General features: G+C 39.0%; 1 protein-coding gene across 3 annotated transcripts in view; it reads right to left on the bottom strand.

Annotated features, from left to right (window-relative positions):
- The window catches only part of LOC134564993 (guanylate cyclase soluble subunit alpha-1), a 51,912-nt gene extending 25,378 nt beyond the window's left edge, over positions 1-26,534 (bottom strand). Inside the window, exon 1 of one of the 3 annotated variants that reach the window (XM_063424342.1) lies at positions 26,406-26,534. Coding sequence is in view for 1 of the 3 variants with exons in the window: in XM_063424345.1 (XP_063280415.1) it covers positions 26,406-26,408 (3 nt within the window). In the remaining 2 variants the exon portion in view is untranslated. The other 2 variants (XM_063424345.1, XM_063424344.1) reach the window with 2 other exon arrangements.
- Between the last annotated feature and the right edge of the window lie 319 nt (positions 26,535-26,853).

Here is a 26,853-nt window from a genome sequence, read left to right as displayed (position 1 = left end):
CTTATTAAGTCAAGTATATCAGCACATTGAAAGGAAAAAAACCCTCTGAAATATAGTTTGGTGAAAAAATATAGAATTAAACATTTAAAACATCTCCAAGGGAATGCAACATTACAATTATATATGCTGGTATTTAAACAGTCTTTTAAAAAGTTTCTCAGTAAGAAATGTAAGAATGAATTAATGTCTAAATTAGATAACAAATATTTACTGCATTTGCACTAACCTAAGAACAAAGAAAGTGACCTTCAGCAACTACCAATGGTTTTCATGGGTTTTCCGTTTCTTTGGTTTTGTTTGGGGGTTTTTTTTCTGCTGATGAAATTATTTCTCTGTTTTTAGAAAACAATAATCTGGAATTATTTGGGGTTCACTTACGTGCTAGAATATTGTATCTTAATTAAATACATTTATTGTGATAGGAAAAATATCCAGGCAGGCAGCATCAGTTCTGTATTGTTTTACACCTGAAAAGTCTTTAGAATCTGCCAAGTGGAAGAAGAGGTCCCAGAAGATGGTCATGGGAGAAGACTTTTTCAGGGGCATAATGGGTGCTGATGTGAAGATCCCCAAGTTGACAAAGGTTCTGGACAAAGGTTCTGGACATGCAGCAACTGTGTCTGCAGCTTCTTTTTGTGATGCCATCCTTTGTGCTGCAGGACACCTACACTCAGCCTCTTTCTGCCCTGGTAGGGACTGGAATCTTTGCTCTTGATCTCAACATGACCCTGGGCTCCTGCCAGTTGCTATTTATGAACACATTATCATTGATTTACAAGAATGTGGATGTCCATGATGTTTCTAGTAATAATACTGTTGTACAAAACCAGTATCAGATCTTTTAAGTCCCAATAATGAAGACACAATAAAGAAATTTTTATCAAGAACCATTTTCTAAGCATCCTGAAGTTCTTGTTTTCCCAGAAACAAACTATATGGTTCTTTGATAACAGAGATCTCAGTTCAAAACCATTATCAATTTAATAGGTAAAACAATTTTCAAGCAGTGGTCAGTTCAAAACTCTCCCTGACCTCTGCAATTGTTGTAGTTTAGATTTAGAGAGGGTCCCCGGAGAGGGTTCCCTGGGAGCTTCCTGGGCTCTAGGTTCGTTGGTATTTGCATGCAGGCAGGCAAGGAGACTTTAGACGGCTGGTGAGGTGCTGATGAGATGAGGATTTATTTGGAGTTCGACCCCAGGAAGGCAGCATGATCACTGAGGGAGAGGGGGAAGGAGGGGGAGAGGGAAGGGGAGAGGTACAGAGCCTCTGGAGGCCTGCAGGGCAAAGAGGGCGAGCCCTCTCCTTTTGCACTCTTAACAGAGAGATTTAAAGTGGGCGCGGACAGATCTAGAGGCTAATGGGGTTAGACAATACTGCAGGGGAGGTTACAGACTTGGGATAAATCATACAGTTTCTAGGGGTGAGCTAGAGTATACCATTTCAATAAAATGCAATTCCACATGCAATGACAAAACCCCCTAAATCACATCTTTAAATAAATAAAGTGGAAAATCTAATTCCATGACACTTCAGAGGATTCAAATACTGAAAAACCTCTATGCATACACTAGGTCTTCTTTTATTAAAACATCAAGTTTGCATCTGGTATCCTAAGTGCATCTTCTACTTAAGTAATGTTCAGAAAAAAAGTCTATTGTATTGCATGAAAATCTGTCTCACTCATATGGTAATTAGACAGTGGTGTTAAAGGTCTAAGAGGAGAAAGATAATGAATCCCCAGCGTAGAGATTACAGAAGGAATTTCAGCAGTATAATAGACCTTAAAAAGGTATCACAAAGATGATACCACACATCACAGGTTAAGTCAAACATCTGCAGATGTGTTTCAGGAATGAGGAGCACCAGCCCTCTCACTATTCACCATGTCTTTAGACATTTTCTGACCATAACAAAAAAAAAAAAAAAAAAAAAAAAAAAAGAAACATAAAAAAAGTTTCTGGTTTTGATTCCTCTCCAAACATGGTTTGAGAGAGCTCATCCCAGGGGAGCAGCAGTGTCTAATAGTGTCTAATGTGAATTCTCCATCTCTGCTATATTAATTGATGTCATAGTTACCTTGGGAAACAAATTGAAAATTAAAACTAAATAATCCGGTGTGAGATCAAACTACAAGCAACCATTTAGTGTCTGACTGAGTACAACATGGCACTGTGCCACTCAGAAAAATGAAGACAACTTTATGTACTATAGTCATAGCTGCAGAATAACTTAACAGTGCTCAAAATGCTCTGTACAAACATTTCATTCTAAGATTACATCTATACTTGTCTCACAGTCAAAATGCGTTCCTGTATGTTTATTTTTACTATCTGCTTCTGAATATTTCCTTTCTTACAACATTTCTTGACATTGTCATGCAATGCAGATCAATGAATCAATCATACAGTAAAACCCCCAATATTAACACAGACATTTATAAGAATTAAACAATACCACTTGTCAACAGTAGCTAAAAGGTAGTTTATAATCCCAGTTTATGGACATGGAACAAAAATTAAAAGCAACATTAAATACTTTTCTCTTACAACAAGCAGAGTCCTTCGCTCAGAGTAAGACAGAATATAGTATGATGGTATGTAATTTTTTTTATTTTAAGTCATACATATCACTTTGTTAGTTGAACTGTTGCATGTTGAGCAATGATTTTTTTTTTAAATAGTTTGTTTTGCAGCAGTCAAAAGATATCACTGACTGCATCTAACTTTCTCTAGTACAAGAGTGATTGCAGCACTTGCAGGTGTGGAAGCCTTTGCCTCCACAGAAGCAGCTGTTAACTTCTGCATTTATGTAAGAAAGGGGTTTGCTATTCCCACTCAGCTCTAATCTCTATGCAGTTCAGAAATCATTGCCTTTTGCCCCTTACCAATCAGTGCCTCTGAAGAGAGCAAGGCAGGAACTGTTCTTTTTATGCAGGGGCAAAATACAACCAGCTTCTAGTGAGACAGGTTAGGACCCAGCACCCTCCCTATCAGTAGCAGCTCATTCCTGTTTCAGCTGCTGTGCCTATCAGCTAACAAACATAGGTAAAATAACTAAATCTTATAATTTTGTCTTAGTAATATGAAGTACAATATATGCATCTTTTTTTCTACTTCAAGTGCTGTGGGTAGCAACAAAATCAAAGCCCTGGTGATTGGTCCATTTCCAAGGATCTTAAGCAGGTTTCTAAAATAGTAAGAGAAAACATCTCAAGTCCACATCAATATATAAGCTCATATTTTAAGAAGTCCAAGCAAGTATTTATTAGTCTTATTAAATCCTGTACAAATAAGTTAACCTTTCATTGTTTGCTTCATTGTTAGTTTAAACATGTCCTGGGTATATACACCTTCAAAGCATTAATTTGTTTACATATTGCAAAGCCAAGGAGTTGAGGTCTAGAAACCCCTTAATATACATAACAATTCAATCCTAAATCATTACCACCTTGTGTAGACACGGGCTTTACCTAATTTACAAAGTCGTACTTTTCTTTCCTGAAAGATTCTGGGCTTTTTCACAGTACATATTTCTGCTATATGAGCAAAGGCAATAACTGATGAAAAGGTTGTTATACTCTCTACAGATTAGGATAAGACATGATATGTGACAGTGGACTTGATAATAATTTACTGGTGCCCAAGAAATTGCTAGAATCAGCAATCTCAAATTCCAAAAGGAATATGCTTTGCCAGGCATTAACTTTTCTGCTTGTTCACCCAAAATTTCCACCCTCCTTTCTTTAAAGTCAATCCTGGTTCTGATCTGTCTTTCTGATCTAAGAGCAGTCTTTTACCATTTTTTTCTCCAAAGCACTAGAATTGCCATTGTGTGCTGTGCAAGCCCAGTGTTCTCACCCTCTGTTTAGGGCTATTTCTAATACAAATAGAATCAAAATTATTCTGTAAGTCACAGCATACTTTTGATAATAAGGAAATACCACAGCAAACAACAGAACTTACTGAATTAATGTAATTACAGTGATTACCAAATGAAGTAAAAGATAGTAAAGTAGCTGTAATAATATAAATAACACCAATCACTCATTGTTTTAACAGTCCAAACATTTTAGTAAATCCAAATTCAAAATTGTAACTCATCCCAGTGACTGTCCTATATGACTATATGACTGCTTAGGGCAATCTAAAATCCAGCCCTTGCTTACAAGAAATCTTTCTCCCCACATAATGTGGAATTTCCTTACTTTATACCTTTTTTTTTTGTCTGTATAAATTGTTTTAAGAAGCAGCGAAACACAATTGTTTCCTCTGTGCTCCAAGTTGAATAGATTGTGATTTGCAACATTAGACAGCTACCAAGCCAGGAGATGAAGAAAATAATTACCTTTGTGTTCTGAGAAAAAACCAAATTATCTACTTTTCTATCATGTCATCCGTCTTGAAAAATAGTTTCACAGAATACATGTCAACTTCAGAACTACTAATATGTCTTATTTTAAGGTCATAAGACACACTTCTGCTGCTTTAAAATATTAGCATTTGTGTAATAACACCGACCACTGTATCTTAATATTGAAACTAATGTTCTTGAAGACAGGGCAAATCCTTCATTTTAAAGAATCACTGATTTTTTTTATACTGGTTTTGCGAGTGACTCATTTCCCTGTAATGCTTTCAAGCAAGTCCCTGGATCTAAATACACCCCTGGGAGAAGCCCAGACTTGTGAAATACAAAGTTGTGTTTCGTGTCAGGGAAATAAAAAGAATCTGTGTAATTAATTGTAGAACATGGCCATGAGACAGTTATAAAGATGAGTTCTAATAAACAACTGAGGAAAGCATGGAAGAAGGTTTTTGAACAAACTTTGCTTGCAATTACCTATTATAAATCCCAAGCAATTCTGTAATAAGTGTCTTTGAATTATAACTTTAGAAGCTTGTTTTGTATTAAAGAATTTTAAACTGTAGTTTAAAAAAAGCTTTCTCACAGACTGGTAAAAAAAACTGTCCTGGATACGGAAGAATAGACTTCAGCTCGCTGATTTATGGTTCCTGAAAAAGGAAAACTGAACATCACTATCAAAGACTGATAGACCTGGAAAATAGAAGCTGGACCCCACATCTGGAAGCTGGACCCCACCACCTGGAATACATATCCTGGATGTACATCCTGGAATATTGAAATTTAAAATAGACCACAATAGGTATTGAATAATGATGCTAAAAATTGGGAATAGAATCTGCTGAGAAAAGCTTATGAATATGTATGAATTTAGTCAATAAAATACCAGCAAGTCCAGCAATCGGTGTGCAGTCGGAAGGGAAAATCCTTCCACTGTACCCAGCTCACTGTCTTTGCTCACACTTTACCATGCTAATTAATTAATTATTAAATTGAATTGCTGCTTGATATATTGGCCGTGTCAAGCGTCTCATTTCTAACAGACTCCAGACGCAAAAGTTATATTGCAGTCACATCTCTGGTTTCAATTAAGAGCGCAGGGGGAACCTTAATTATTACATCCTTGTTTTGGCATGTAGCTAAAGGTAGGACCGATTCCCAAATGCTGCTGATAAAATACGTATTGGCCATTTTTAAGTATCACATTAAGTACTTTTGTAGGGTAAATATTTTCCTATTCTAGGACCAAATAACAGGGAGGCATGCTGAGAAGACAGCGTGGGGAAAATATTCTCTTCCTGTGAGTCAAAACCTCTGTGAAAACACTCCCTAGCAAGACCAGGAGGCAGGCTCGAAGCACATGATCCTCTGCTCCCTCTGTCATATGCTCAGGATGAAATGGCAGCCCTCGATTGCGGCACATCCGCATGCCCTCACCCCGGCCCACAGCATGGCTGGACCCCCAGATGAGCATCTCCCGATGGAGACACCCCCAAGAGCCACGGCTCCTTACACTGCAGGAGCGCTGGAGCTGCGCTGCTCATGGCCATTTTTACTGAGGCAGAGATAAAGACACCTCAACAAAAACTAGAAAGCTCCTGTACATAACCATGACACATTATTCAAGTTTTGGGCTTGTGTTTTGTTTTTTTGAGAAATCCTGATACTGAACTGACATAACTGATGAGACCTTGAGTGATCGGGGTGCCCAGATGAGGAAGCATTTGAAGGAGAGGAGCTGCTGCACTGAGGGCAAGCAATCCAAAGCATCTGGAAATTATTCTTTACACTTTAAAGGAAGATATTTTTAAATACAGCATAATCTGCATTTGCAGTCCCTGGAAGTACAATACTTTCATAAAACTTGAAAGAGAAAAGCTAAGAAAAATAAATGTATGTCTTCTTTTCAAGAATTAAAACTCACCCTGAGGACATGCAGTAGTCGTGACAGTCAGCAGGAGTTAAATGTAAAAATCAAAGTGTTGCCTATAGCCAATGGAACTTAACTAGAATCCACAAAAGAAGCACTGACAGTCTAGAACATGAAGTCATTGTTAATTGTTGTGATTACTGATTCCTTCCACCTACTTACAGCTCAATCTCTCAAATTCATCAATGCATAGCAGTTCACTCATTTAACTTGACCTTTAAATGTCTGCAAAATATGATTTTCATTTATTTCATAGGTCAAAAATGCTTTTAAGGAGCAAATAAACTAAAAAATAATAGTAATTATTTTGTGATAAAAGTGAAATCTAGTAACCTTTTATCCCATACCATTAGTGAAACCTTTAGCTAGTATTCAAGACTTAGCCAGCATTGCTGCATCTCTTTTTTAATAAATGAAACAACAAACTGTTTAACAACTACAAATTTCTAAAGCATGAAGTAACTTCTCGTTTGAGCACCATGGTTTGAATTAACTGTGAAGCATCTTTCAGAGAGGATAAAAAATTTCCCCTAGTTCTTGAAAGATACTTATCTGGCTGAGATTTGTACCTGCACCTATTCTTGCTGAAGTTGATGCAACTGTTTACACAACTGACACACAGGTTTGCATAAATATTATTTTCCCAAATATACTGGAGCATGGTAGAGCAATATAAAACATTGATTGTAGTGTCTAATGACAGTGCACATAGTTAAATATTCCCTTTGTGCTCACAGCTTTAAATTATAATGAATAGCAAGTTTTATAAATAAAAGTACTAAAAGTATTGTAAATAGAAGTACTAAAAGGTTCCATGAACTCCACAGATCTTAGAGAAGTGTCTGAAAACTAGATCTGTAGAAAGAGAAGTGTTTCATTAGCAGATTTCAGTTGCAGAGTTTTCTGACTGGGTATTTGCCACCTGTCACTTCTGTTTACAATGTCTACAAAATCATTTTCATGCTGAAAATCACTGACAACTACCTTTCATATTTATTCATAGCTAAGGACTCATGTCAACGCCTGTTGAAGTCAATAGTAGGCTTCTGGATATAGCAGGAATAGGATTGAACTTAAAAGGTCTGTCACTGCTGTCACTGAAATAATGATTTGCATGTTTTCTTATTTTTGAACCAAAATATGACCTTGGCTTTCTAATGCTGGGTTTTTGCAGCTAAGTGTGCAGATGCAATAATCACAGAACTGAGGTCATTTGAGATTACAGAAAGGTTAAAAACTATGCGTGGGAAGGTAATAACAGGAACTTCTAATTAGAAAAAATGGTTTGTCCTGCAGCACTGAGGTCATGTCCTTGTACTTTTTCTGAAAAAACATATTAATTGAAGATGTGAAATCAACCCAAATAGATGGCTGAATGGGTGTTTTCATAGTCATCATACAGATACTGATTCTGATTTAGGTAGGTCCCTGGAAAAAAAAGCAACTCTGAAGAAGCAGAGAAATCAGCGACTTTCCCAATTGTTCTCTTCCATGGTATTTGCAGAGCAGGACAAGGAGGCACCTTCCTTTTTGATTAAATGCCTACAGATGGTTTCTGCTACAAAACATGTTTAAAAATAATTGGAATTGCTGATTTAGCTCACATGCACTGTAAATTAGCACCTTCCTTTTTTATTTTGCTGATTGGCCTGTCGTTTTGCACACAATGGTACAGGCACATATAGTTATTCATAGCCCACCTCCTTCAAAATCTACTCTTCTAAAAAAGATTTGACTACAAAAAAGCAGTGCATCTTACTTTTGAAAAGATTATCAGCACATCCACAGAGACTGAATGCTCTAGAAAAACATTACAATACCACTTTGAATATCTTGTTTAGGTGCTTTCTAAGACTCATGCAAAATACAGCAGATATGCATTTGAAGCACAGAAAGCTAAATAAATATGTGAATTTATATTGTCTTTAAAAGCACAGGCTTCTTTTTTCACTAAAATGATGAACTAAGTAAAGATGGGAGCTTTTGTGAAATATTGAGCTTGCACATGTAGTATTAAGAGAAATTAATCTTGTTAATCACAACAAGTAAGCATTTCATGGCTAACATTAGCCTGTTGTTAGTGTATACCACGTGTTTAACAAAACTAAAGATTAAATAAATCCAGAAGCACATTTTGGCTTCCTGTTGAATGTTCAATCTGTGATGCTTGTTATTGTCTCCAGTGCAATTGCTGAAGTTATGACGTCTACTGATCTTTCAAATCTTTCCGTTCCATTTATTCAACTCCTCTTTTAAGCATGTGAAAGAAATCAAATTGCACAGAGTGTTTTTCAGATTACTTTTGCACAGGAAAAGTCAGCACATGTAAATGAGACCAGCAGGGAGAAGGAATGCAAAATTAACTCAGAGCTAACTGCCATGTTCACCACGCATTTTGAAGTAATTTCCCCTTGGCCCTGGCAGCAGTTTGAGGTAAAGAGTGATGGGAAAATGTGGCCCTGTGGAAAAGTAAGCTGAAAATATTTATGGGAGATTCAGCTTTGACATATCTAAATCATAGCAGGCTATTGAGATGTAGAAACATGAGCTCCTTTATAAAGAAACTTCTCAAGTAATTAAAATGTAGCTTCTTGTTTTAATGATAGACACAGTGAAAATCAGAGAATCACTGAAGTATTGATCATGACGCCAAGGAAAATAAATGATTTATAATGCTACATTTCCAAACCCTCACTAGTGATAACCAATAAAAAAAAGATACTTCCTTACAGCTAAAACATATCAAATAGTAGAAGCCTTGGTCAGTGCCGCTCCTCCAGTTAGAACAGATACATTTAGAAAGATTTAGCATGTTTCAAGTTATGCATTATACAGATTCAAGTACATTAGTTGTTGAATTGCATCCTCTTGTAACAATATCAAAGCTGAATATTCAAATAGAACAAAAATAATACCATCCAGCTTTCTGAAACTCTGTTTCAGTTTTAGGTATTTTTGTGCCCAAGTGCTCGTTACAGACTGGCACTGAAATAGACACTTAGCTTGCAATGCTTGCAAATACCACTGAAATTCACCAATTTCTGTGGCAGGTGTTTCAGACAAACAGAGATTAAATAGATTAAGAGATACTGAAGAATGGAAATCCGGAAAAGGTTAACAAAGAACAGTGCAGAAAATTTGATCAGATGTATCAATCTCCAGCCTCTAATTTGAGGTACAAATTCAGGGTTAAATTATTGAGGCAAATTAAATGTATTTTAACTGTAATTCTTCTGCTGCTTTTTTGTGACTTTTTGTGCAAGGTTCTCGGGTCTTTCTCTCATGGGGTAAACACAGATATTGTGCATTGCATGAACCATAGGGCAATCTTCCTGGAGTTATTCTAGGAAGGGTACCAAGAATCACCCATATTTCTTCACTTCACAACCTGTATAACTGCACTGGCTGCAATGATGTTAACATCACAGTATTCTTACTGATTTCTGAAAGATCAGAGCTTGTCTCCATTTCTCAGACTGCAGTTTTTCTATTTTTTCTAATTTATTTTGCAGTATGTACTGTTCTTTAATATGTGAAAGATAAAACAGGGAGATATAGACAGAATAAAGAATGAAGGAGGAACGAACAGAAGAAAACCTATAGAAGAACATGAGGATAAAAAATCCATAAGAAATAAGGAAAACACGGGCAATAGAGCAAAACTATTTGTAATGGAATGGACAGTTCTCTTAGTGATTAAGTTCTTTCTCTCTACTACATATCCACTGGAGTTTGGTAGGTTCTTATGCAAATAATTTTTCTGTAATCTGTCAGTATAGCCTATAGAACATGTTGACACGCTAATTTCATGGAGCTTTCCAGCAGTATTTTAGATTTTAGGATAAATTTTTTGTTTGTTGTTTCTGTGTTTCAACCAAATCTCCAAGTTATATATTACTCTCTGTTGCACAATTAGGGAAGGATATGTGTTTATTACCTTGATTTGACCATCAAGATTCAGTTTCTAGTTTCACTGGTTTGCCGCACTAGCATCTATCAGGGGGCTGGGAATGACATACCTTGTTTTGCAGCATGTTTAATGAGGTTGCCCTATGTTAATAAAGAAGTAAAAACTTCCTATGTTATTTTCTAGTATTTTGTTTTAAATAGCATTGATTTGTAACATAAAGGCTAGATGTCCATTGTTACCAATTTAAGGTTTCATTTCATAATTTTACATTTTCTTTTTTTTTAAGATATTTAACTTGTGTTTTATAGTATGTCTATAAGGAACTTCTTTTCTCTCTCCATCAGGCCTTCTGAAATACCAGTTAGGGCTGGACATGTATCTGAGATCCCAGGATGGAAGCATTACTTACCTAGCTTCCTTCAAGGCCCTGACCTGCATTCCAGTGAGGCAGCATGGAAGTGCACTGGTGTCAGCAAAAACCACAAGCAGACCTTCCTCCCACTACCACCAAGAAGGTAAGGAACTGTATGGGCATCCAGTTCTTAGTTCAAGGTGTGGCAATTTATGATTCGGTGTTGGGTGGCTTTGGGCTTCAGTCCTCAGGCAAAATGAGCACAGAACACAGCTGAGCATCTTGGTCTGGAAGAGCTCCCAAACAGGAGCAACAGCCAAAGAAAAGTAGCAACAGAGACATCTCAGATTTACTTTGCTGAGAATCCAAACTAAAATCAAATGCTATTGATAAACATCTTTGTCTCAATACTTCAGCCACCCAGAGATCTAAGGCTCACTTTAAGTGTAGGGGATGTACCACACCAAAGGTCCTTCAAGTACAATTTCCCACCAAAATGTTAACGAATAACCATTCTGTATGTGCTGTTTTTTAAATGTGTAAAATGGAAATCCACCACTGAACACCTGTTTTCTTTCATTATATTAGGAAACTACGTTCATTTCAAAAATGGAGCCATATAACAAGATGTCTCCAACTTGCTGTGTTGCATACTAGTGCTATGAATAATAGCTCCAAGCAGCAAAGAACACAGTTCAGCTGTTTGAGAGGTGAAAGAACAAAGCAACTGGCCAGTGAACTGTGGCAGAAAACCTAAAAATGAACCAAAATCATATTCTGGCCATAGCGAGTGCATATGTACTCAGAGGAGTATTTAAAATAGGTTTTGAATGTCATTTGAATATTATCTTGAAGAGATATGCTCCTTTGACTTGACAGTTAAAATTATTGTTCACTGGACCCTTGAAAAAAATCATGTAACAAATAATAGCTTCCACGTCTGTACTCGTCTATGTGCACAGGAAAAGGATGCTACAGAGCAAGTCCCCCCTTTTCCAAGGGAGTAAAGGCTGAGAAGCCATGAGAATAGCTGGGGCAGAGGGAGGGAATGAGATGCACGAGTTCCTGGAGGATGCAAAGCAGAGACCTACATTTAAGGATAAAGAAAGGTAGTATCCCCTTTACAAGGAATTTCCTGCCAAGATGAAGACAACATTTTTTAAGCATTTTGGCTGGCATTCTAGAGCATTTTGAAGTACCACTAATATTGCAGAGTGCACTCTCAACAGGTAAAAATAACTCAGGGAGGAAAGAAAGTCTGCTGCACTGTGTATAGTCTTCCTTTATATGGGGTCAGAGATATTTGACATTTCTGCTTACACTTTTGTGATGTGGAAAATACAAAACATTTATTTTAAATACTCTTACCTGACAAGCTTTAACGAGACACAAACACTAACTTTACAAGTATCTTGTGACAATGGAGAAATTAAGTTCTCACAGCATCACAAGTATCTTTGCAGCAGATTCATGTTGTAAACCTTTGCTCCAGGTTTTCAACTCTGTTCATAACAGGCGTCTAAATCCCACAATGCCCATACTATGTTGAACTGACATCAGGATTGCATTCCTAACCAAAACAGCTTGATTGCTAAAAGACAGAGTGCCAAACCTAAGTTTAAAGAATGGAATGCATTTATTAATATTTTACTAAAGATTATGAGTGTTTTCCATTACTGTAGTGTAACAGTTGGGAAAGAAAACACTGAGTATTTGTTATATAAACTCATATAACTGCCTTTTTTGGCATATTTATTCCAGCATTAAATAGATCAGCCATTTACAATATAGTAACTTACAACAATGGCAATAAAATCTAACTTTTTTTTTTTAAACACATTAACCCTATTAGATGTTTTTCTGCTACTACCACTCTCTTATTTCAGTTTATCATCTTATATTTCCAAATACCAATTTACTGCTAACAAAATTCTGCCCACAACACAGGCAGGGATAGATGTTCTATTTTAGTTTTTGCTATGGGTAAATCATAACTCTGTATCCTATCAGTAGTCCTTGCTCTTCACTGCTTCAAAGCCTATTTGAAAAGATACTTTTTCCTTTTACTTCCCCTCTATAATTTGAACCCATTTTTGCTTAGAACTTATTACTACTTAGAACTGTAAATAATTTTCAAAGAGCAGCTCAAAGGAAGATACCATGAAACCACATTTCATATATTAAGCAACCATTAAAGCCAGTTTTTACTAGCATTTCTGAGTGCCAGTCTCTAATCTGCTATAAGAATAGTCAGTGACATGATGCCCACCTCTATCTCATGCATGGTATACCTGCACACTACAAAATGTGACTAGTCATGCCTCTGTTGGTTCTAAAATTTACTATTGTTATGGTCAATGACTTTTTCCACATATAGTTAACAATCATGATGCCTCTCCCACAGATCTGGAGCATGTAACATACAGGGTAAAGTGTGAACCTGATTGAAGCTGATACTAATTTTCAGTGCAGGTGTTATGAACAAATTTCCTGGTCGGGAGGGGCTGGGCTATCTCTGTCCTAGCTCCATAGTGAGACAGTCCCCCCATCCCCCCCAGAGGAAAGCACAGAGCACCCATTAGCATATTAAAAGAGCTCTGAGCTCAGAATGCAACCCCACCCTCCTCCCAATTTGTGCCGTCTCCCTGCCTTTGAGAAAAATGGGGGGTTTTCCATCTTGCAGAGAACCCCCATAACTGGGGGAGGCTGCTGTTTTTCAAAAGCAACTGACCTCTTCCTGGCTAGAGGTAACCCCCCACACCCCAGCCAGTTTGAGTAGGGAGGGAATCTGCCCTGAAGAAAAGTTGCCTGGCAACTTTTTCCTACCTAATTAAAATGTGAAAAGAAGCTGCCTATGCCTAGATAGCCCTATCATTGTTCTTTGTAACTACCTCATTCAGCAGGAATACCTCTGCTGCGACCAGGACAAATGCATATGCATTTGTATATGCAGATAAAACCGCCCTGGTGGATCCTGGGAGGGTTTTTTTAGGGAAACTGCACCCCAAGACAAGAAGCTAGATGCATCAGAGGAGAATTAGTGTCCTGGGCGAGCACGAAGTGGATGCACTCGCTGACCTGGTTTGAAGATTCACCATGACCTATGAGGAGCCAGAATGGAATGGGAACTGCCCAGCTGAACTGACTGAGACAGACAATGGGAAACTCTCGAAGTTTTTCCCTGAGGGTAAAGAGCTGACTGCCACTGCTCTGCCTTCTGATGGTTGACCAGAGAGAACTCCCAGCTGTTCCTATGGGAACAAGGACTCGGCATCTACTGTTTCCAGCAAAATGATGAACTGGGACAGCACCTGCTCCTTCGGATGGCTGCAGCAGCGTGGAAAACTCTGATCGGACTCTGCAATCCTGCTGATGACTTTAATAATGAGCTGATCACTTTAATAAAGAGCTGAATATTAATAAAGGCATATGCCCTGTTCCTTTCACAGGGGCATATTTTCAGTGTCACACTACAAATGTGGTCTCTGCCTCGTGAGCACATCAAAAGGTTTTGCAAACTGTGCCTAACTTGAGATGAAGACTGGTCTCCTGTTATTTCATTGCCACCACACAACCAAATGTTTTTGTCTGCAAAGGGAAATATTTTATTACCTTCTAACATTCATGAAGGTCTCAGTATTTAGTCAGCAAGATCACAACATGCGAAAATTCTTACAAAACTTTTGTTTACACTTAAATACTGGTATTTAACCTATGAGTTCATCCTTGGGCAGGTTGCTTATCAGTGCCACTGATACCCTGCATTCTGCTCCCTCTCTCTCTATTGCTGTTGGTAGGCCTATTACTTGATCATTTTAACCCAGAAGACCAGGGCCATACTGAAATATAGAGCAAAAGATGATGTCTGACCTGAAGGGTTTGCCCTCTGAACGGCTGTTGGGGGTTAGATTTGCTTCTTTTTCACTTACAGAATATTTTCCCATAAGTTGCTAGAAAACTTAACGACTGAGTGCTTAACCAAAACAAAGAAAGTGGCTGAAGGAGATGGCAGCACAAGGCTACACCTATTGCTTTGGGGTCTCCGGGAGTTTCCCTCAGAGAGGGGAGATAACACAAGTTTTGGGGGAAGTAAAAGAGGGGTTGGGGGCAGCTTCGCTCTCTCTTGCTCTCAGCATCAGAAAGGATGGTCAGGCTGCCGCTCGCTGCAGGAAGAGTTTACGGTCATCACTCCATCTCATCCTGGGAAATCTACCATCATTTGCTCGTGTACCCAGGAATCCTGAGCTCGCCTTCTCCGGCCCTGCCCCCACCGCTGCTGCTTCCTCGGCGCTTTGAGGCTTTCCTGCTACTCTGTAGCCCTGCACTGCCCTGCCCTGCTGGGATATCCCTGCCGTTCCAGCAACCAGAGCAAAGCATCTGATCTCATCCACCAGCCCAGGACTTTCCACCGTTCCAACTTGGTCTCTTAGAGTCCCGCAGGGGCACCGAGATCAAACTGCCTCTGGGCTTTTGTGAAAGAAAGCCCTCGAGGTTCCTGGTTCTGTTTATTATTAATGCTGTAGTGGTTGTTTGTTTGTTTTGTCATATATACTGGTAAAGAACTGTTATTCCTATCCCCATACCTCTGCCTGAAAGCCCCTTTAATTTTCTAAATTAGAATAATTTGGAGTGAGGGGATTTGAATTCTCCATCTCTAGGGAGGTCCTGCTCCCTTCCTAGCAGATACCTGTCTTTCAAACCAAGACAACGGCTAAGACAGAAAAATGGGACATGAAAGGAGCATAACAATGCCTCTTTTATAAGTGGGGAAATAAGGTATGCTGGAGGTCACAAAAGAAAGACTGCAGCCGAGTCAAGAAGTGAATCTAGATGTCTTAGCACAAGTTAAGAGATTGCACAAGTTTGTTGGGCAGTTTAGTAGATCTGAGTGATTTAGAAAAGTCATGTTTGACCTTATAAAATTAGCAGACAGATTTTAAAAGCAACAATGGGATGAAAACACTTTACACAGTAAAATTCTAATAGGTTTTGCAGATAGGATTCATAAAAGGGTGCAGGTGCTAGATGTACAAGCAGAACAAGGAAGGTATGCTCACACTAAATCTTCATGGCTAACACACAGCAGGTATTATGTCATTCTGTTATTTCTGAAGGCTTCATAATTCCTTAAAGGAAATGCATTTCCCTTTGGCTGGTTTTTAACATCATGCAACTTGTTTGGGAAATTTTAACTGTATCAAAACAAGCATTTAATTCAATCTGTAATTAATTGTAATTATTTCTGTCATGATTTCCTGAAGTTTTTGAGAAAAAAAAAAACAGTTCCCCATTGACCAAAAGCCTTGCTAAGTTACTTAACCTACAGGACTCTCTCCCTTCATACCATTCTTTCCACGGGGAAATTCTAAAATCCTACCTCTAAATATGCCTTGTGAGTTTTCTGGACTAAAGGCTCTATTTTCACTAAAATTTCAAAAATTTATCAGTCCGACAAAGATTTTTCTCATCACAAAGGCAAATGGTTTTGCACTTTCAGCTTGCCAGTGCAAAGAGACAAGAGACAACTATGAATACAATTTTGGCAAAAACAAGTAAAAGAAAAGAAATTTAAAGTTAGATTGATACATGCTTTCTCCAAAGACATGGAAATTTTGCCATTTTTAGCAGTTCTATTTAAAACAGGAACTGCAATGAGTATTTTAGGCTCCTTGATGTCTGCAGCCAGGGCTAAGGAGAAACATAGCTATTCGTGTAGGCAGATGCCACTCCCCATTAACCAGAAGGCAGCACCTGAGTATATTGTCTTGTGTTTTCAAATCACAGAAATCATTAGGACAAACATAAAATCCCAATTTTTCCCAATAACAAACTAGTGTCTTTGGTTGAGAAATGTACCAAAAAATGTGTATTCTATTTTCATCTGTTGAAGCCGGTTGGGAGATATTGTTCCTTATCTCTTGTAACTCTAGGGGTGGAAAGAAGGCAGATGCCTTCTGTTAATGGGACACCTGATAACACCAGATAAGGCAGTGCCTTATTATCTCTTCCTCCACCCATTCTCCTCTGAGGGATATCACCTGTGAATGGGCCATTTAAGGCCTCCCACATGACTGATAACATTACTTCATTCCATTGTGATATGCTCCACCCAGTGGGAGGAGCAAAAGCCTTTCCACCGGGATAAAACCAGCCATCCCAAACACCAAGGGAGCCTGTTTCCACTGGATTCCCAGAGAAAGACCAGGCCCTTTCTTGAGGATTCTCTCTACTTCAATGGAGCCACATCTGTCACTCTGGGAGGACTTACTTGAGGCTGCTTCCAACACCCTGACCAACAGGGTATCAGGTTTGCATTCTGACTCTGTCAGTGGTCCTTTGTACTATTGCATTTATCTTATTTTATTTTTACCCTTTTTTGTTGTTTGTTTCTTCTCTCTCTATTAAATTGTATTTCTGACTTGGAGTCTCACTAGTTTTCCTTTCAAACCAGTACAACTAGAAATATTGCTGTGGTGTTCCTCTTTTGTATTCAGGCTTTAACTAATGCTCTTTTGTGTGTGAAGAGTTTCTGTATTTGCTGAGGAGGGTAATCAGCTTTCCCTGAACAATTTTTGTCAGTCTGCATCTTTATCAAGTGCCAAGTGAAATGCAAGGTTAAAGTGAAATCAACACACATTTACTTTGGTCAGCATTAGAATGGCAGTCATCGCTGTACGACACATTTCTGTCGAATATACTATCGAGAAAGTTGTTTCTGTGTTGTTATTCATTAAAAGTGGTGAGTTTAGCAGCAACTACTGTATGTGGCATTGCAGAAACCATAAGTTTTACTGCGCTCTCTGGAATTAGTGACATTCTAGAATTACACCAGGAGGATTCCCACAAAACACATTTTCCACAAAAGCATGATATATTTTTGTTCTGAATAACTCAGAACTGGGCTGAGGAACAGATTCCCTTCATAAATGTATGTGTCTTTCAATTTTCATTTGTAGAGGAGAAAATAATCAAAGAATTTTAGCATGCTGCCTTCTGACAAGAAATTTTAACTTTATTCACAGGAAGGCAATTGGATGACTTGCATGGGATATTCCCTGCAGGTCTCTAATACAAATAGCTGTCTAAGGGCTAGATTCCACAATGCTTGATAATATCTTTGGAAGTGATTCCAGTGGTTCCAAGATGATATGCATGTCCTGTTTCTAGATTACAACCACACAATTGAAGCTCTCTTCCAGAGCCACTGCATGGCTGACCTATTTTCTATATGGGCTTAGCTGAAACAATCAATGAGCATAGCCATGCGTGAAGTGCAAGGCATAGCCAAACCATCCCAAGGGAGAATTTCAGACAGCTCTGTGCCCCTCACAGGAGTGCAAGTCTCCAGGCATTTTTCCCCTTGCCTTAGGGCAGAGAAAAAGTGGCCTTGTCACTCAAGCAGGGACAGCACAGCATTCTGTTCATAGGCAGATACTTATGCATAGGAAGTACAGACGGGCTCTCATGAAAGAAATACCCTCTCAGAAATGACATGTAAGGGCAGAGCTTGGTTATCATCTGGGCTTAGTGTGCTCCCTGTAAGGAATAACCCTCCTGAGGCTGACTTGCATGAGGGAGGCTCGTTTGAATGCTTCTGCTAGCAGGGCACCATTCTCTTGGAACAGCTACTTCAAGTGTGAATAGTGAATATGCAAGATGAAAATCAATTCACAAACTGACTTTAAGTAATACAAAGGAACTAATTTAAAGAGGCAGAGCAGTAAAATCAAGAATAATGTGTACCACAATACTGTCAAGTTCAAGTAGCTGGGAGAGTGCTTAAAAGTAGCAGTGAAGGTCTGAACCATGGAAGGGGGCATTTGAATCAAATGAGAATGTCAGTTAAAATACAATTAAAATCTCAGTTAAATCTGAAAGCAGTAATATTCTTACCAAGGGCATCTATTTCACTTAACAAAACTATCATATAATAGGAAACATGAATGAAAAACAAGTGGAAGTGAATATCACAAAATAATATGCTCTGATAGGGTAGGATTCTCCTGAAAAGTGAAGGCCTGTGGAGGCCCTGAAGCTCATAGAGGTGCTTGGAGTCTGAATCAATGACCAGGATCTGGTGAGGCCTCTCAGTGGTGAAGTAAAATTTTGTATTTGGTCTGGCTTAGGTCATGAAGCAGCAGAATAACTGGGAGCAGTGAAATGTGAACTACAAAAAGGGAGTAGATGTCAGCTAGCTCTTGACACCACATCTACAAAAATAAATATCCTGTGTAGTGAGCCACTTCCTAGCACTGACCTACAACTGCCATCCCCCGAGTAGGACAATCAAAAAAATGGAAGAACAGTGTGTTACCAAATGAACTGCAGTCAGTACTTATGGTACAAGTAAAAGGCTTAATTATAGATATTAACATGGCTTTTTCAATTGTCCCAAAGCATGTGAATCTATAAAGAAAAACCTTATAAAAACCTGCTGTTTCTAGCAAATTTTGCTGTCTTTATTAGAAAAAAATAATTTGTTGTTCACATCATAGTTAGAAGCCCTAGCACATGCTTAAATCCTATTGCAATTTTAAAATTAAACAGATACTAACATTCTGCCCTGAACAGTGTTGCTTTGTTGAACAAAAACCAGTGCCTTGAAATGACTTAAAAATATATGTTTAATGATAAACTTGAATCTCTACTTGTCATACAACTATTCATGCAAGGCACGCTGAATATACATCACACATACAGACATACAATATACAAACATCATACAGCCATATGTCAAATGGTGAAGACATGCTAGAAAGAATGTTCAAAGTAATGTCAAATATGAGATTTGGCCCTAATTTAATTTCAAATGCTAAAAATCTTAATTGCAATGGCAAACATCTATATAAATGCAGTAAATTTTAAAAGACACGTAGACAATAAAGGTGTTTAAAAAGTAAATAGTACAAAATGTGCAAGGAATCCCAGCAAAGAAACTCTAATGGCAGCTCTCCAATGGCCCAAATTTCATTTGTTAATAAAATGTGCAATCTGAAATGTAATGATTTCTAAGTAACATTGAAACAAAATACTTTAAATCATGTCCTGTAGTTTCCAGTAATTTTTTAAAATAAGAATTCTTTTTACCTATACAGAACTTTTCTTAAATGATTATGCTTTTATAAAGAAAAATTAAAACCTGTTGCTAGTCTACAAAGTAGGTACAAAATACAGCCAGTACTTCCTTACACATATTTCCTCGTTGATAATTTAGAACGTAGCATATGCTTGCTTAGATTACTGAGGTGCTTGATTTTTAGTTTTTGAGGTTTTTTTAAAGTATGATACAGGTTACAGTATTTTTTGTTAACAACTCTTTCCATTTAAAAGGAAAATAGCTGTGTTTGCTACAAACTCTATCTTGGCTTCTTGGATTACTTATTTTGATTTTTTTTTTTTTTTTAGAATTTTAAACAGATGGCATTCACACTCATAACAGCACTGATATTTATGGCATGAAATAACCAGGTTTTGACTACTACTGATATTTGGTATATTAGATTTTATTATCAACTCTTACTTATGTTTTGATTTCACTATGGGATTTGTTTTGAAACAGACTGTCATAGTAGGCTAAGGACAGATTTTTTTAAAGAAAGCATTAATCCAAATAAGACAAATATACTCAACTTGAGTACTTGCTTTTATGGACCCTGACTTCTCATTTTTAGTGTTTCATCAAAAATTTGATTCATTTATGTGAGTACTCAGCAAGTGAACCAGTGGAAGAGAGGATGGCGAGACCTCAGTGAGACATTTTATTGATGTCAAAAAGGGTAAAAATATCACTGTAGAACTAAATTCCTTACCTTCTCCTACAATGTTTGCCTGATGATCTTGCATTATCATGACTCATAATAGCTGCAAGCTACATATTTCCACAGAAAAAGGAAGTACAACCAGGAAATCTCAATATGTGCTTTCCTTCTCTCTCCTTCCATACTTTTCCTGCCTGCTTTGGATGAGCACGATTTCAGCAAATGCTTTCTTTTTCTTTTTGACAACGAGAGCACAAAGTTTTTATACCACTGCTACAATACTCCTCATGCTTCTTTATGATCACCTGGTTCATTTAAGGTCCTTGCTACTGGTAAAGAACAGTCATCAGAATGTATGGCCATATGTACCACCCCAGAGCAACACAATCCAAGCAAGAAACTTCTCTACAATTCTCTTCCCTACAAAAAGAACGTGTAATACTGTAGCAAGAGCAAGATGACTTATAGAATAAAGGTTGAGCTATCCCAAACTGGGCCTCAGATTTGGGCCTGCTAGGCCTCAGCTTTTGGCCTCTGTAGAAGTAGATAAGCTTGTGGCGCAGCTAGAAATTAGGTTAAGGTATGGGTATCAATAGAATAGGGCAATTACTGTAAAGACACGGTAGCTGCCTTAAACTGTGATTGTGTACATATTTGTCTACGCTCACTGCCAGTAGAAATGCACCTGTTATTGTAAACTGTTCTTACTGTATATAACCGGCCATTTCATGAATAAAGGGGAGAACGTATGTTATAACCATATTGGTTGGACCTGCGTTGCTCCGTCTCCAAACTCCATTATCAGAGTCTCTAATTCTTCAACTGGTGCCCGAACAGGGACCTGTTTTTCTTTTTTATTTTTTGCTTCGATGCAGATACTTGGATGTTTTAATATGGATTTTATTTCATTTTATTACACTTAAATGTGGAGCTTAAATGCTGATTTTATTTTGATTTTTAAACTTTTCGTCTGAACACGGATTTCGCCTAAACGCGGAGCAAGTCCCTGGTGCTTGGACATTTCCTGAGCTCACAGGGCTGGAGTTGGAGAACGCTTGTCACCTGATTTCACCCGGAGGGGAACAGCGACACGCGGTGGAAGAAAGAGGTAAGCAACTGACGCGAAGGAGACGAAGGATTTTAAATGCATGGAGAAGGTTTTTTGCGCAGCAGTGTTACTTTTAGCAACTATTGCCTCAAAAAGGGGCAAAAAGATCAAAGAAACTAATATGGGACAGTTAACCCTATGGGTTCAAAAGAAAGGAAAGCTGAACCAACCATCGCTTCTCTTTAGTGAAGCAGAATGGAAAGAGATAGGTGAATTATTATGGGACTCTGTTGTTTAGCAAGGGAAAGAAGCAAAGATTTGCTCAGAATTAGGCATGATTTGGAAAAAGGTGATAATTACCTTGCAAACATTCGCTGCAAAATGCAAAGCTGCAATTTTAGCCTTGGAAGAAACGACTCCTGGTCCCTCTGACTCTAGAGTTTTCCTCCCCGAGATAAAAGAACAAAAGAAGTCATCTAAGGTACCCAGGTTCTTCGATATAAATTCCATGCATTCCGTAAGTGAGAATGCAGCTCCGCTTTGCCCCTCTCTGCGTGGAATGGTAGATGCAGCGTACCGCATGGTCCGAGCGCAGAAAATGCCTTCTCCAGCTCCCGGAGAAAATGAAGGCAACCAGGAAATGGCTCAGCCACCGGACTCAGGGAGCGTGGTGAAAGATGAGGAGGCAGGCGGGGCTGAAGGCGGAGTGGGGAGGGCACAAGTGACGCAGCAAAGAGGCGGACCTCAGGGCGGTGCTGAGAGCGGGGCGGTGTTAGATTTCTCCTCATCAGAAAAAGAGCTGACATCATCGGCACATGTGACCAAAACAAACATGGCTCTGCCCATGTCAGCCTTTGTGAATTCAGACCCGGCTCAATCTAAAGCCCCTGCACCCCCGCAGTCTGCATTAACGCCATCTGTCACCCTATCACTACTTTTCGACACGGGCGTGAACACTTCTACCATAAATCAACTACATTGGCCAACTAATTGGCCTCTACAGTCTCCCTACACCCACATGGTGGGGGTAGGCAGCATGAGTGTGCCCTCAATAAGCGCAGAACCTGTCAGTATCATCTTTAAAGACAATCATGTCACTGTGACTCGACCCTATGTTATGCCAATGCCTGAGGAACTTCCAGGATTATTAAGCAGAAATGGTGAAAACATACAGCAAAGCACACGTATTTCAGCTTGATAAGATCCTCCAAGTCCAAAGCAAAGGAATTCTCACAGCACTTCAACAAGTGTTTCAACAGAACAGCAAGTGGACATTGTAAGAAAAGACCAGAAGAAGAAAATACAATCATTCGTCCCTCTGTTGTGGAGCAATCAATCATGGTGTGAGAAACACAGTGTGAGAAAAGAACATTTTATCAGAAAGAAGATAAAATAGAAAATGAAATTAAAATAAGCTTTTAGCCAGAGTTATTCATTGTGTGTAAGTTTGAGTTATGTTTTTATATTTTGATGTTGTTAAGATTCATTTTTGTGTGGTTTAGTTTGAGTTTGAGTTACATATTGCTAAATATATAATTTTAAAGTTTATTGTTAAGATTTGGGCCCTGATGAGTTTAAGTTTATATTTAAGTTCAAGAAGTTTAATTAGTAATGAATTTATATTTTATTGATTTGCTGCATATAGATTTAATAAGATTATTGTAAGTTGTAAATTTTTCCTAAGATTTGTTTATGTTGAATTTAAATGTTAGTTGATTTAAAAGGTGATTTACAATTTATAAAAAGTATGTTTAGTTAATTTGCCAAGTTTAGTTATTTTTCTTCAAAAATGAAACAGTTTCATTTGAAATGATGATGACAGAACATTGATAAATAAGATTTAAAGAGAAGATGCAATTTGTTAGATCTTTGATTTTATTGTTAGTTGTGAATTGTTTTAGTCTTGTTTTTCATTTTGAATTCATAAGTGTATGAGGGTCTTGAAATACAATTTGTTAACATGTTAAGTATTGATATATTGATTATATAGTATGAAAATATATAAAAATTGATAGTACTTCTAAGTTGATATTACAGTTAAGTCTTTATGCTTTGTCATTTGTTTATATGGTTTTTCAAAAGGCATTTGTCATTTTGAATTTTTCTATTTGTTTTTTTTTTTAGCCATTTAAGCATTTCGTAAATGCTGTTGTTAAAAAATGTAGTTGTATTGTTAAGTGCAAGTCAGAATTTTTTCTTAAGTTTCATTTTAAGTACTTTTTTTTGTGTAAAGATATTATAACAGTTTGCTGTATTTTAAGCATTTTATGTTTATTGTTATTAGAAGTTATATTTAAAAGATATCCTAGAGAGCATCACTCCAACTTAGAGTCCTGGCCAGACTCTGATTTTAACTTGGACGGATGTTGTTTGCCAACAAGGCCCAGAAGTTTCTGCTCCAAAAAATAATATGCAAGTTATCTTAACTTAGCAATTTGATCCTATTAACATAACAGCTGAATCAACTTTGAAGTGAAACCTGGTATCCTTGCCCGGGAAAAGGTATCAGGATCTTCACTAGAAGAAAGTGTTTCAGCAGTTTGCAGTCTCTGAGGTAATGGCAAAAATGATTTGATAATTACATTTTACTTTCATTGGTATGCAAGAACGTCTATTTTGTTCCCTTGCCTTTGAGAATACCAACTCACATACCAGGACTCTTTTAACTTCCCTTCTTCAAAGCTGTGGAGTCAATGAGATGTCAGTAAAAGCTGCCAGAGATGAACAAGACAACAAGACAGCAGCATTCACAGCAGCCATGCAAGATGCCATAGAGCAGCACGGACACATCATTGCAGCTGCGTTGACAGAAAGCAACATCGACTATCCTAGTAACAACAGAGGAGCCTGCAGTCGTGATACATCACCAGGCAGTGAAGAAGAAGAAGAGACCGCAGACGATTTTGAGACTTTAAATTTAGAACCTGTGTGTAGATAAATGGCAAGGACTGAAATACTGTCCTTTTATCTTATGCTTTTAATAGCTGGGATCTTAGAGTTTTTCTGAGTGAATCAAGTAGTGCTTGCTTGTAACAGTGTATGCAAAAGTAGCCAGCTGTGCCACAGTCCCAGTTTGGATAGCTCAAAAGAAAAAACGGGCAATTTGTAGCAAGAGCAGGATGACTTATAGAATAAAGGTTGAGCTATCCCAAACTGGGCCTCAGATTTGGGCCTGCTAGGCCTCAGCTTTTGGCCTCTGTAGAAGTAGATAAGCTTGTGGCGCAGCTAGAAATTAGGTTAAGGTATGGGTATCAATAGAATAGGGCAATTACTGTAAAGACACGGTAGCTGCCTTAAACTGTGATTGTGTACATATTTGTCTACGCTCACTGCCAGTAGAAATGCACCTGTTATTGTAAACTGTTCTTACTGTATATAACCGGCCATTTCATGAATAAAGGGGAGAACGTATGTTATAACCATATTGGTTGGACCTGCGTTGCTCCGTCTCCAAACTCCATTATCAGAGTCCCTAATTCTTCATAATACATTTGCACACATTCTCTGGATTCCCGAATTGCTTATCTTCTCTGATTAATTATGTAAAATAGTCTGTTACAGGAATCTTTTCCCAGTACAGGCTGTCACCACCTTTTGTTCCTGACCCTAGAAAAGTAGTAGATCCATTTATATGATTTAAAGTGTATGTTTAATTATTACTACTTTTTGTTGTTTGGAAACAAATCATTTTAATTTTAACTACAAGAAAAGGGAGTGGCTCCATTGAGACTTTCCTTTTAGGAAAAATTCTAAGATTAGACCACTTCCAAATAAGTAAAACACTTTGTTCTATTCATACAAGTATAATTAAACTCTTACACTTATTATGAAAAATTCCTCTGTTACATTTTTCTGTAGCTCTGTATTCTTAGACTTAATAATGGAAAATCTGAGTGAATAAAAATTTTGGTTTTCCTACTAGTATTCCAAATAGCAAATGTTTGACCATCTCTCTTTAGACCAACCTACATGCAGCACAGTGTAACCTGTAGTCCAGTGGAAGTAAAAAGCCCAAATACAGCATTGCAGACACACTGCATCCTTGCTGATGACTTTTTCCCTGTTAAATCACCCTTCGAACTTAAAAAGCCATCTTACTACATCCACAGAATAAGCGATCAGCTCTGGAAAATGGAGCCATTTTAGAAGTAGCGCTAGATCAAGCTTGAGACAGGACATAAAATGCATAAAAGATGTATAAAAGACGTACAAAAGCACTCCTTTATATATGAGAAAAACTTTTCAAGGGTCTTATGATTATAGATAGCAATGATTTTATAAAGGGAATTATAAACGTAGGCTAGTAATGGTCACTGAGCTTTAGCCACAGAAACAAACCTGTTCACTCAGAAAAGGGATTACAAGCCTAAAGTCTTGAAAAAATGGAAAGAAGAGGGAGAAAATTGACTGAAAAACTGCTAATCATCATGAATGCAACACAGTTTGGGGGTTCATTTATTCTTCCTAGGAAAAAGAAATTATTGGAATAGTAGATACAGAGATGAAGTTATTGTTAGAGCATCAAATATGTGATGAAATATAAGGTTTGTGTGTAAGTCATGAGGTGGAATGATATAAATTGCTCTGAAAACCGGATAAGAAACCTTACCTAAGCATAACGCAGTAACAGCAGCCTGAATGGGTTTAATTAGCTTGACGAGCACCAGCAGTTCGCGAATTCTTAGAAAGCCTCACAATGCACAAAGGCCGCCGGAGGTACCCCTCGTGGCTGGAGCCCTCAACGGGCTCCCAGAGCGCTTCCAGCCCCGAATCGATGCCTGTTCCGCTCACGCCCGTATCTGGCTCGGGGCACGGCGCACACGGGGCTCGCGGCGCTGAGGGGAGATGGCTTCCCGATCCCGGGGCTCGGCACCGATCAACGCCCGGCCGGAGAGAGCCCCGGCCCCGGCCGCGCCCCGAGCGCCCCGCAGTCCCGGCCGGGCGCCCCGTCCCAGCGCTGTCCAGGGTCCCCGCCGCCCCTCTCCGCGCCCGAGGCACCGTTCGCTTGCTCCCTCCCTGCCTGCCTGCTTGCCTCCGTCACTCACCATGGCGCGGGGTGCCCACGGCCGCAGCCCTACCAAGGAGCTCTGGGCAAGCGCCACTCCCGCTCCCCGGCGCTGCCAAAGTGTATTTTGGGAGCGGGCGCGGTGCGCCGGCGGCGGGGCCCGGCGGGAGGGGCCTCCCCGCGGGCCCAATCAGGGCGGCGGCGGGGCGGGGGCGGTGGACCCGCCGGGCCGGGCAGGGCAGAGCCGTGCTCGTCCCGCCGAGCGGCGCGGAGCGGAGCGGCCCCTGCGCGGAGATCGCCGGAGGCGCGGGGCGCCGCGGGCTGCGAGCGGGGCACGGGCTCCCCGCTACCCCCGCCCTGCCAGTGCCCCCTCGCCTTGCGGCCCCCACGAGTTCGGGTTTCGAGAAATGTCAGTCTGCGCAGTCGGGAGCTTCTGTCTGCGGCTTCCGCGCGAATAGGAACCTGTGTCATGGGGAGTAAGGCGATGT

Source organism: Prinia subflava, assembly GCF_021018805.1.
Source record: "Prinia subflava isolate CZ2003 ecotype Zambia chromosome W unlocalized genomic scaffold, Cam_Psub_1.2 scaffold_31_NEW, whole genome shotgun sequence".
In the NCBI taxonomy this organism is placed as follows: domain Eukaryota; kingdom Metazoa; phylum Chordata; class Aves; order Passeriformes; family Cisticolidae; genus Prinia; species Prinia subflava.
The sequence above is the reverse complement of the archived record's forward strand: the minus strand, read 5'-3'. Positions and strand labels throughout refer to the sequence as shown.